This window comes from Malurus melanocephalus, unplaced genomic scaffold, assembly GCF_030028575.1.
Source record: "Malurus melanocephalus ecotype Western Australia unplaced genomic scaffold, MMel_1.1 scaffold_21, whole genome shotgun sequence".
Lineage (NCBI taxonomy): Eukaryota > Metazoa > Chordata > Aves > Passeriformes > Maluridae > Malurus > Malurus melanocephalus.
In genome coordinates, this window is record NW_026623253.1 from 2804367 (window position 1) to 2817379 (window position 13013).

The 13013-nt window shown below is 43.8% G+C and overlaps 1 protein-coding gene across 1 annotated transcript in view; it reads right to left on the reverse strand.

The window, feature by feature from the left end:
* The window catches only part of PTGFRN (prostaglandin F2 receptor inhibitor), a 37542-nt gene that overhangs the window by 4304 nt on the left and 20225 nt on the right, over positions 1-13013 (reverse strand). The window contains exons 7-8 of the mRNA XM_057389919.1: positions 7655-7762; positions 461-766 (exon numbers count right to left, since the gene is read on the reverse strand). Coding sequence (XP_057245902.1) covers positions 461-766; positions 7655-7762 — 414 coding nt within the window. The remainder of the gene's footprint in view (positions 1-460; positions 767-7654; positions 7763-13013) is intronic.

The following is a 13013-nucleotide window of genomic DNA, read 5'->3' on the forward strand; positions in this document are numbered from 1 at the left end:
CAAGGCATGAAGTGTAGGGAGCAACATGTCTTGTCATTAGAGGGAGGAAGGAGTCAGAGCTCSGATTTTCTCTTCTCAGCTTTGATAATGACCACAATGTGACTAATTTACACACTCCATCTGCAAAYTGAGGCTTCCTCCAGCAGGCAGAAGGGTTAACATTTGGAGAGAATACTGTGCCCTTGACTGAAAGGTGCCTCAGCTGTGCAAAACATCACCAAGAGGTGATCAGGAGAGAAAACACTCCAGCCATGTATCTATCAATGTTTTAAGCAGAACAGATTCTTCTACTCTGAAGAATCTTGAATCAGAAATTGCAAACCGAAAAAAAAAAAGATAACAAATTCTAATGAGATTACCAGAGGCACCTTTAAAAATAGTTACAGGGAATATTTGCCACAAAAAAGACATAACAAGGTGTTGAAAATGAAACTGAGTAACACATGTGGCAATCTCTTACCATCCATTTTCACAGAMAGGAAGATAGGTTTGGCTTTGATGTCAGGCTCCCGCTGCCACACACCAGTGGCAGACCGCACCCACGGGGTCACTACGCAGTAGTGGTTCCCAAAGTCGTGGTCCTCGCAGCCGTGCACACGCAGCCGGAATTCCAGTGGGCTGATCCTCTCCAGGCTGAGATCACTGCTCCCATTCCTCCTGCTCTGTGCCACAATCCCTCTCCGGTCCAGCGAGGCCAGCAAGACGGGCTCCCTGTCCAGYGCAAAGGAGCGCACGGCAAACCAGGAGACATCAAAGGACATATCATCTGTGGTTGGGGACAAAGAGGAATTTAGATGTGTTGGTGAGTGCTGAAAAGTATTCATAGTGCCATTTCTCAGCAGAAAGGTTCATCTGTAAGGAGCACAGCCAGCACTGGTCTGACAGCAGAAGGGAAAAAAAAAGMAAACAGAAAGAAAAAGAGAGAGTCCCCTGAGCATGTCCTTTCTAGGAAGATTCAAGCAGTGAACTGCAATGAAATGCACTGACAGGAGGAATGGAGTTGTACAGAAAGGGTGAGTTGCTACAGGGATGACAAAGAAGAGATTTCTTGCCTTTCTGCCTGCTATTTTAAAATTTATGTTTAACTCTGACCTAAGTTTTTGCCAAGCAGGCCGAGTATCACAAGAAGTTCTACAGTTACGCTGCACCTACAGTGAACAGGAGTGGGAGTGCTAGGTATTTGCTAGCATAGAGTGATTTGCAGTCACTGTCATCATGCAGGGCCTACACAACCACAGAATCAAAAGGTTCTTACATTTACAGTTTGCCTAAATGAACACAGATCCTGCATAGTGCACGAAAAATTACCTGCAATAGTACAAATTAGCAGGAGCAAAGCCTGGCCATGATGCTTTTGTGCATTTTCCCCAGAGCTGTGGGTTACTGTGACACATCAGACATCATGCCTTGTCCAAGTTTCAYACCCAAGGACACAGTCTATAATATGGATTTGCAGGAACTTACACTTTTCACACAGCTGACAGGTAGCCAGAGCCCATCAGCAGTTCAAGCTTGCTCTGTGATCATGCAAGATCCTGATGATCTCATTAGCAGATCTCAGTCTTAACCCCATTAGGCAGATGTAGCCGAGTGTCTACTTTAAAAATCACTGCTATTCTTTGCTGTCATGAGCCCAGCAACACCTGTCAGAGGTGTTGCTGGCATGACCCACAGCACGGAYAGGACAGCCTGCTCACTTGTTTCCTTACAGGTCTTCCTTCATGGCAGATGAGCAAACTGATGGGCCCAAACTGGAAAGAGAGGTTACTATTTGTGTCTGATTTTGGAGCACTGGCACACTGTGTGCACAGGACTTAACCTCTGCACACCAAAGGCAGTTCCAGTGATTCTTGGAAATATATCAGACCTCCATTTTCTAGTATTGAGGACTCTGAAAAATACAGTACCAGCAATCTGAAATTTAAAACTGATCTTTTGCCTAATTGAGTCTGCTCTTCTCTAAACTTTCAGATTTGACCTCCAGGCTAATGGAGTAACTGAAGCCCTAAACTTGCTGTTGAACTCAAATTGCTTACAGATCCAAGTGAAGATGATTTTAAGTCTGTACCAGGCAAGCTAGCACTTTGAAAAAGAAGAGAACCTCATTAATTTAAAATAAAGTGAAGTAAAGAGACATCTTCAGCTCTTGTACTTGAAGTATATTATCAGCTGGCCATGTGGGACATTCCCCCTTACTGCAGAAAAAACACMCCCCAAGTGTTTGGGGTGTAATTAACTCCTTCTTAAGGTGCTCTGGTTTTACACACATCTACAGAAACAAAACAAAAATATGAGATAGCAGATGTTACTACCAGAGACACTGGCTGACCAAACTGTTTTGGGACACCAGCCAGTTTCCTGCCCTGCCTGCCCAGCCTGGAGTTCTGCGCAACGCACAGAACCTCAGGAGAGCACCTGGCCTACATGAGGTTCAGCACAGGTCACACAGACCAGCAGCCCTCAGAGCAATCCCTCCTGCCTCTCATCCTACAAATGCTGTTATGAGTTACTTSGCAAAGCACTCGGACCACTTCCCTTGAAACCAAAGTTAATAAAAATTACCACAAACACATGTTCAGTCAACGAGACCAAACTTTGACCTCTGCTTTGTGCACTCATCCAAGTGTCTATGGGAAACAGGGCCTCTGCTGGAGAGAGAGCTCTGTTTATAGAAACCACTCTTCATCCCTGCTGTCTGTTTATGCCAAATACGGTAATAGCACTGGTCCACAGGCAGGCACGTTGGGAATGACCAATTCCTTCCAAAGATCCAAGCCTGCTGCTTGCTCTTGTGTTTCCAGGTGCTGTAGGAGCACATGGACACCTTTCAGGCTAAGGCAAATTATACTAAACACACCACGGACCTTGCTGAAAGAGGTTTAAGCAATAAATTTAGATATTAAAAGATAATAATAATAATCTAGTCTTCAGATCCTCAGGCAGCTTTGAAGAATTCCTTCTTGTGTGTCTCAGATAATTTGAGGTTCCCTTCCCTCCCCACACAGAGACGAGTGCAGGCACTGGCTGTCATTTTGAAAAAGTTGAATCTATCTTCTGTAATTACAACATGGGACAACAGTATTATGCCAACATATTTTATTAGTCAGTATACACAGTTTGCAATTAGTGACTCACTGCAGACAGTCAGAGGGAGGATTTGGCTCCRAGTACTCTGTCACTATCCTCCTTGAAATAGCTTAATACAGCAAAGTCATCTGATTCATTTCTATATAACTCTGGGTTTCGTGCAATAAAAACACAGGAAAATTTACCAAAGCCACGACATAAATCAGGTGCTCTCTAAATATCAGAGAGGAACATGCCTAGCAGCTCCCAAGTGCTAATAAATACGTAGATTTACTGACATAAAACAGGTCACACACTAGGCATCAGCACCATTACACACCCCTTGCATCAATGTTGACGAGTCAACATTGACCCAAATCCACAAAAACTCCCCTTCAAGAACCACGTTCACACTTAACAAAGGGTTTTTTCCCTGGTTTTTCTGTGCCACACAGTAAGTAGAGTGGGACACCTGGCAAAGGTAAAGCGTAACACCCCAGTGCCCACAAGGGCATCGAGGACCTCAGTGCCACCAGGACATGTAGCCCTAAAGGAACAGAAAGCACTGGGAGTGGACCAGAGAGCACTGGGAGCTGGACCAGAGCTCTGTGAGCAGAGCCACAATGGTGCTGTGCTTCCTCCCTCCTCAGGCAGTGAGGATCATCAACATGTAAAGCACATCTTTACGTACAYTTCGATTTGACACACAGGGCTAAGCTGTCTGGGTCTTAGCTACTTCCCTGACCAATCACTCCTCAAAAAAGGCAATCCTATTTCTAGACCAGCTTCTTAGGAACCGTACACTTCCACTGCTTAGAATGGAGCTCTCTCAGCATCCTGTTACAGTGTTGAATCACAATTTTGAGACCCTTTTTGTTTACTACATTTAAATGAGGTTGAATAGGGCTTCCTAGAGAGCTGAGCAAACCACTTCAAGCCCTATAAGGGGTAAACAAGCTGGTTTTGTTAAATTCTCCAGAGTGCCCACTGGGTCTGTCTGGAGCAGATTAAAAAAAACCCCGCATCTCCTTTCAGACACAGTAAGTAATACTTTTAAATCCCTAAGCACACAGCCCAAGAATGGGTGATCTGGGAAGTCTAGAGAGATCATTTGTGAAAATGTGTATTCAATACAAGTATCAGAAGCAGCTTTTATATCTTCAAGGCACAGAAGAACTACTATTCCCCCCTGACACACACATACTCCCCTCGTATCAATTCAAAAACACCGACCACGGCTGCCAAGCCAAAGGAGCACTTCTTTAGATGGAGCAGTTGCTGCCATGTACTGGGCTTAGTAACACACATTCGATTTCAGCAGGGTCTCAAAGAAGCAGAGGAAATTAAAGCATGTAGCAGTCACGCCAAAACCTCTTCCACCCTTTTGAAAATTTCCCACAGGGTGGGTACACACAAACACACACTGAGAGCATTGTGAGTTGCCKCCACCCGAAGAGGGTTAAAACCCTAAGTGATGCCTCTAGCAAAAAAAAAGTTCATCAATCTAACTGTTACAAAYGACACTGACAAAGATAACTGGTCATTTAGCTCTTCTTCAGCTCCTTGCAAGTACTTTATTTTTCTGATTGTGTATACAAAGAGCAAGAAGAGATGACACGGACCAGTTTGTTACAGGAGGCATCCATACTAATCCACATCAGGCTTGCAAAATTAAGTGCCTGTGTGCACAGGAGCAGAGCTGGCTGGCATACAAAATGTGTTTAAAGGATGTGCATTTAACAAAACATTTTATGAAGCATCCTGGTCCTTTGCTCACAAGAGAACCCAAACCACATCTGACGTGAACAGGACAGATGGCCTTGGAAGCCACCAYGCCCCTCAGAAGGGAGTCAAAGGCATTTGCTCTTTCTCCTTTCTCATCCCATTCCCAAATGGAATGACCATGTCAGTATTGCAGTCATCTGTTTTCTTCCAGAAGATGCTGGCAGCTCTTGACTCRTTTCTCCGATTGCCAGGTGTAGGCTTTCCCTGACAGCATGCCCCATGTCCCCAGTGGGGTGACAGARCCCTGTTACTTTCACTGTCTCTAAMGTTTGGCACTAATTWAAAAGGTCCTCTGTTCCAGTAGGGAATTAAAATGTGATACTGACACAGAGATGGGATGCAGAGGAATAAGGTTACTGGTAAGGAACCACATCTGTTTGCTACCACACAAGCTCTTAAGCCCTTCCCRTAACCTGCTCCATTAGCCCCCTCCAGCTCCCAGGGCCAAGAAGGCAGATGGACGAGGGATGTCTGCACACCCTGCATAMATTCCAGCTGTTCCCGGCAGCTCTTCTGCCAGTCTCATCCAGAGGACCAGGAAGGACTGGAGATGGACCAGATTCTCAGGTCCATGGGGTTTCTCCACACAGCATGACTGGTTGGGCCTTAAATCCTGCTCATCCAGCAACTGGARGCTCAGAGCACAGAGTGAAAAGTCTCCTCAAAACCTGCCACAATGCCACACTTGGCTCCATTCTGGGTGTACTTGTCTGTGCYTCATCTGCCCCCATACAGACTGAGAAATAAACAAACCAAATAAACCACCAACACAAAAGAAACAAGACAAAAGAACACCACAGAGGTCTGCCATATCCAAAATTACATTATCCAGCTATAGAACAGATTACAGTGCTGTCATTTAAGGCTCTGCTCCTGTTGCCCATGACCACTGGAAACAGCATCATGTCCAACTCCAGGGATAATCTATCAACTCCAACAGATGCCCATGAACCCTTGTGAAGTTGCCAAGTTAAAACTTAGCTGTGCTGATGAGCAGCTCCTCAAAGACAACACCTTTAACTTCAACCTTTATGATTATCCTTATACTGTCAGTTCCTCCCGGTCTCAAGCTACCAAACACACACAAACCATCCCAAACCCAACTGCAGCAAAGCACTGAAGGAGAGCCCCATTGCTAYTGAGTGGCCTCTTTTCACAGAATGGGTCASGCTGGAAGGGACCACTGGGGGTCATGTGCTCCAACCTCCCTGCTTGAGCAGGGTTATCCTAGAGCACATAGCACAGGATTTGGCCCAGACAGCAGCTTTGGAATCTCTCCAGAGAAAAGGACTCCACAACACTTCTGGGCAACCAATTGCAGTGTGTGGTCACCCTCACATGAAGAGGCTCCTCCTCATACTCAGGTGGAACTTCCTGTGTTCCAGTTTTCAGGTTTGAGTCAGGGGCGCTGAAGCCTCTCTCACAAGGCAGCACCAGCTTATTGAGGCTGTCCAACACCAGCAGAAGCAGCAGCTGCTCCTGTCAGCAATTACTGCTTTGCAAAGGAAGGCAGCCGCTTTGGGTATGGCCTCGCAACAATACCTGTAAGAGCCTGAGCACACCTCAGCTGGAAAGATGCTTCCTGCTGAGCAGAAGCCGCAGGACAGACTGGGGCATGTGCACAGGCACACATCGCTGCTTGCTGTGCCCAATATCCCAGCCTATGATGACTCTTTTGACAGCAATAAAGTTTACTCAGCTTTTCCTCCCCACCAGGCATTTMAATAATACAATCTACAGACTCCTATCATTTTTTCACAGGCAGCACACAACTGTAATCTGGCAAATTGCTTCCCTGCTACGCTCTGATTTAATGCAGAACCGACATCTCGTAATTTCWGAGTGATGGGCCTTTACTAAGCCTGGTACTTCATCTCATCAGCTACTACATCATAAGTAATGTTTTTCTGCAGAGGTGCAGCACCTCTGTTGTAGTGGCTAATGTGTAGACTTTTAAGTTTGGGATGAAACATGGCATCTTTATATTTAGATATATTCACATATATTTATATTTACATATATATTTGTAGATTTATTTTAAAGAGATGTTTGTATTCATACATATAATGACTAAACTCGCTCCAAACCCAAATTTTGGGTATGAGAAAGAGTTATTCTCATGGCATTTTGAAGAAAAGCAGTTCASACAATGCTTGGCAAGCAGCTAGGCTTCAAGCAATTCTCTGAACTTTTTAGCTCTCCATAAAAATTCGCTTTTAAAGTGTCTGCTGTCATTTTCACAGAAACTAGGTACTGTAYTTCTTTCTTCCACAAGAAAAAGGGTGCTCAGCTCTGAAGGCAATGAACATTCATTTTGGCATTTAAGCTGTAGCAGTCAATTATTATGATTTTTAGATTCACCTTAAGCCTTAAATTCCCTCTGAAGTGTGAAGCTGACTGGCCAGGTGTCTAAGATTTCTTTACAGATAACCATTTTCTCCTGAATGGTTTAGCCAATGGATTTCCTTTCCAATTAAGGGCCACAGGACTAGTTTTCATGGCCCATCTAGTGGTTGTGTGTTTTGATTGCCTGCAGTGGGGTCACTTGGTGGGGACAGCAGAGGAGGATTTAACAGTAAGAAATGTTTTCCCCTCTCCCCTCAGAAGGTGAAATTAACAGAAAAACTTGCTTTAAATTGAGCTGTGTAAAGCAAACACACTTTCTTGTTTTTATCTAGTTCTACAGAATTGTTGGTTCTCAACCCTCCAGGCTCACTCAAAGGACATAGGGTTATTAACTGCTGATGTTATTCTGCCTGCTGAAGGCAAAAGAGTTACCAGTGTAATAATTTTGCTGAAATACCTGGCTCAAGTGGAATTCCTTCCGTTGTGACGATACACAGCAAATCTGCCACCTCGCCCTGGTAAATCGTTGGGCTGTCAGAATGCACCGAGACATTGAACACAGGACCTAGAAAAGAGGAACCACAATAATTCATAACAGGCTTTACTTCAGTGCTCAACACCTTCCTTGCACCACATTTTTGAAGTATTCTCTCCTAGTTTGTGGAGACAGAGCTCTGAAGTAGGGATAAGCAACCATTTATGTTTTTTTGTAAAATAGTTTTTTTATTTTTAGCCATTAAATCCTTTACTAAGACAAAGTACCCAAACCATCAGAGGTTGCTGCCCAAATCTGCCTTCTACTTTCCAGCACAAAAGAAGCTGCTCTTGCACTGATAACTCCTTTAAGAGCCTGTGAGTTCAGGTCCTCAGGCTAATCCAGAATGAAACTTTTTGTTGAGGCTGCCAATAGGAATTCAAGTTAAAGCAAAACAGAACCTTAAAAACACCAATGGTCCTACAGTGGAACTGGAACAGACAATACAGTTGTCACAATACAGTTGTCACAATACAGTTGTCACTGTACAATCAGTTCATCTGATAACACCTTTCTGTGGGTTTTCCTTCATGCTCTGCCACAGATAGCTTCTTCTCTAGAAGATGTATCCAAGCCCAAGGGTACAGTGACTCCTTCAATTGCAAAGTGGTGATGATGATATCAGTGAAAACCACCAGGCTGTTTCAAAATACTCAGACAACACTGKGATGTTTTGACTTCTGAGGTATGTAAGTTAAAAAACAAAACTTCCCCAAATTTCGATAACAGCTGCATCTCTGGTGCAAAAGTAACAAGATCACAACTCCTCAGCTATGCCAAAATYGTTAATACTCTCTATTTCACAATGCAGAAACTGAAAAATGTAGCAAAATACCCCCATGATTTCTCTCTGAAACAAGGTGAAGGAGATAAATACAAGGAAAGCTGATCCCAACAGTGACCTCCAGGATGACTTTGGGGAAAGAGCCAGGGAACACAAGAAACTTAGCACTCAAATTAAGAAGTAACCCTTTTTACACTCCCTAGATTCCCATTATCACCTGACTCACCTACTTCTGGCACAGCAGCAGGAACAACAAGCATAGAAGAAGGGYTTGGGAGAAAATAAAGTTTATTTGCTTTCCTCCACTTTCACCTGCTACTCTTTTAGTACAAGAACCATCTATTTCAAATCCATTGAAGACCAGTGGCAAACARTGCTTTTAATGAAGAAGACTTAAGGAAATCATCCAAGACAACCCACTTGTGCCTTGCCCTCTCAACAGGTTTCTGTGGAAAGCTACGTTGATAGCTCATCACATGGCACACACTTAYCACATCATTTCCAAACTCAGGTTCTGGAAAGAAATTTGGATGTATCATGAAGTTAGAGCCATAATTTTTGGTGCAMCTTTTCTAGACTACCAGGGCCTGGCTTGTTTTGGTCAACAGATATTACACAGCATGCTAACAAACTAATTCCAACAATAATGCAATAATTACTTCTCCAGCTTTTAAAATTTCCACCAGCCCTCTCCTCTGCCCTGGAAGCAGCTGTACTTTGGTACACAAGGGCAGTATGCAGACATGTGATCTGAGAGTTTGGCGCCCATTTTGACACTAGAAGATCTCTCTTAAAATTAACACTGCATATGACCCCAGCAAGCAAGGATAAAAGGGTGGCAGAGATGCAACAGAGGTTACAGATGGATTACCAACCAAGACTCCTACATGTTTACGCTAAAWCATATTTAAGGAAATAAGAGATCCAGAATATTGAAATCAGCTGCTCAGGTAGTGGTTTCACAAGCAGGCTGCAGCCTTAACTCTTAAGCTCAGCATGATGGGATCCTTTTCTTAGGAAATGAACAGAGATTAAACTGATTGTTTCCTCAGCATCTATCTAAATTGGTTTTGTGTGAATTCAGTTTGTTTCCTGACATTTACACACACACACACACACCCTAACTATGTTCCCCTTGCAGCCTATTTGATTATTTGTCTTCAAAAAAAACCAAGACATTTTCCATCCTTTTGTTTGGAGCTGTGCAGACAGAAGTTCAAGGTCCTAGGGGATTAAAGGCAGCATGGACCAGGGCACTCCAGCCAACTATAAGCAGAGAAGTCTCAAGCTGTGTGTGAACTGTCAAAGAAAAGAAACAAAGAGACTGTCAAAATCTGCTAGGAACGTCCCTGCATTCCCAGCACATCCCTTCTGCTGYACTGATCAAAGGCAGCACAGCCCCATAATAATCCTGATACTGTCCATAAACTCAGAGTCTATCCTAAGTCAGTCCTGCAGCAAGGAGGTGACATCATGTCAGGAATACGGGATATGCTCTACTCCAGCAAACAGGCCGTGTCCTGGCTGGATGCTGGGAGGGGCTGAGCAAGAGAGATGAACTGAGGTATTCCAACTTTGCTGGGCTAGGGATAGGCTACTTACCCATGCCCTGGGTTAAACAAGGGAAAACAGAGAGTACATGGGGTTTTTCAGGGCTTTTTTCCAGGCTGAAAGTCCAGGTATATCCTGCGTTGAACAGACACTGCCCTCACACCCTGGCACACCAACAAAGCRCTAATGTGGAACTCAGTGAGAACACTCCTGGCCACCGCATGTCACAAGGGCAAGAGCTGAGCTTGGCTGGTCACTCAGCCAGGAAAGGCCATGGGTCATRGAAATGCAGCACTGACACACTCTTCAGTTTGGGTCACCAAGCACAAATCCACCCCATGAAGAGCCAAAGCTTCCTGGGCAGGAAGGCTCCAAGGCACCAGCTGCACTGGCATTTCAGGATCATGCTCACCCGTGGTAAGACTCAAACTGTTCTTTCCTTTACTTAYTTCCCTAGAAGGTAACATCTCCTGCAAATTATCATCTCTACCTCTAAGGAGAAATCACTGATCTGTGCTTGAACTGAATATCAACAAAGGGTCAAGAGATGTGTCAGGGGTTGTGCTTTACCCTTGCCAGATGAGGAGGGAAAACAACATTTTATTATCTTTTTAAAGCTAATTAAGATTAATTATAGTGAAAGCTTCTCAGTTCAGTCTTGAGAACCGTGTGGCTGCAGCTTCCTAAGGTTATATGTCTTCTTTGAGTGTATCCCAGACCTTCTGCCCACATGACCCATGCCCTGGGCTTCAGGCTGCCCTCAGGCAAGAATGGACAGAATAAAGCACCTTCAGGGATTTACTGCCCCCTTACAAAACCCGAAAAGGCAGGAGGCTGTTGAGTGCCCCATTCCCCCCCCCCACTGTCCAAGAGACCCAGGATCTGGACCACACCAAGCAAGGGTCAATACTCAAAACCTATACACTTTAAGTTTGTGCCCTCCAAGACAAAAMAAAMAAAAAAAAAAAAAAGGCCAAAAAAAAGGCCAAACATCTCAACACCAAGATTACAGGTACCGGCATGTGGTAAAACAGGTAACTCCCAGCACACACTGATGATACTGACTCAGGGCCTCAGCATTGTCACGCTCAAGCACTGGGGAAGGCTGGGGAGGTGACAGGAACTCTCTCCTTCAATGAGAGATGAGTTCATGCTACATTAACACCAAGAAGAACAGAACTCTGCAGTTAACAGATGATGTGGCTTTGGTCACCTTGCAACCTGCATTTAACAGTTTGAAATACTGTTATTGGCACCTACTGGTCACTCGGGAGAATAAACAAACCAGGGTTTAGTTTCAATTGCAGGGCTGGCAGATCAAGCACGACCTGCAAAACTCATCAAGAACAAAACAAAGTTAAATGCTGAAAAGCTGTTCATAAGCTTGAAAGCTGAGAAATAACTGGATTTTAATAACTTCAGATTTGAAGATAAGTGTCATTCCCTCAGATAATTTGGAAGCTGAAGAGATTTACAAAATAAGCCAGCCAGCATTCCCAATTCCAAGAGCTGAGTATCATAAATTGCCATATTCTGCTGAGAYCTTTGATTTAAAATAAGCCAAAATATCTGTCCCTCACTGTATGTAAGGCCTTATATAAGCTTAGATAAAACTCCTAAAAGAAGTTTTCTTCTTTATTGAAGTAATAACAACTTTATATTAAAAAGCATCTGCAGTCAGGACAATAAGAGTTTTCAGAGTATTTCTTGACTCTTGAGCACTTGAAAAACACTACATAAATTTAAACAGATAGTAGAGAAATTGAGGCTAGAAGTTTACTAGTACAAATCCAGAAGTGCTTAAAGAGAAACCAGGTTCCAGAATCAGGATTTGTTCAGTGTACTTTCCGCTGAATACTCCCTTTTATGTTAGATCTCAGTGCTCAAACTGTTGATTTCATGCCACCAGGAAGGTAACTCCAGGAGCCAGATCCTATAGTGATACAGTTTTCAGCTAAAGTGTTGTGCTAATTCTTCTATGTATAAAAATTAAGGGAAAATGGGTCAGTAAGCTGAACTAAGTTTTGTTGATTACTTTGTGCTCAATCAGATCCACATTGAAGGGGCTATAGGGTGGAATAGAGGAGTTCAAGTTGATCGAGTTAATTTACTCAATTTTAGGATTTACACTGGAGAAAAATTCTGAGCCCTATTTATCCAATGTCCCCCCCATTCTCCCTGCTTTCCTTCCCCTGCTCAGTAATCCAAACATGTTAAATGTGCAAGAAAAATGGGAAAAGGAAAGCAAATAAAACCAAAAGGCAGTTAAAATCCAGATCTGTAGCAGAAGAGATCCTCCTTATCTAGGGTCCTAGGTGATGTTTTGTCTTCTTGGATTACCATTTTACTCTGTTTCTCTGCAAAAAATGAGGTATTGTCTTCTCACAGACACAAGCTCCTTTCATTTCCCAGACAAGGAGAGCAGAGAATGGTCAAGTAATCTGATGAGAACAAAGACCAGCGCAGACTGTTCCCCGCAAGAAGCCTGTGCCCAGTCCATTACTGACCAGGGGGCTGGAACTCCTCCATGCAGCTTCCCTGCTTGCAATCAGACAGACCGCAACAGGGAAAACAACTGATGCAACCCACGAGTGCTGCATGGTCCAAAATATTACTCATCACTGCCTCAGCACCAAATCATTCACTCTTCAGCTGAGAATCCCATGACATACCTGCCTTTCTCCAGATAATAAATTTCTTCACCTACACTTTCCCGACCCCTRCCCTTTCCCTGCTTCTTCATGACGCTGTTCCCTAACAAGCTTTACCCCAAGAGTCATAATAGCCATTACTGGAAGAAACCCTCAGTAGTTAAGTCTGTGGTTTCTACTTCCAGCTACAAATTAATGCACAAAGGGCACACAATGACAAAGCACGTTCCTGTCCATTAACAGTGGCTGGAAAACACCAGCCTTTCTTGCCAAAGAGTTTCTGCTGTGCTGCTTT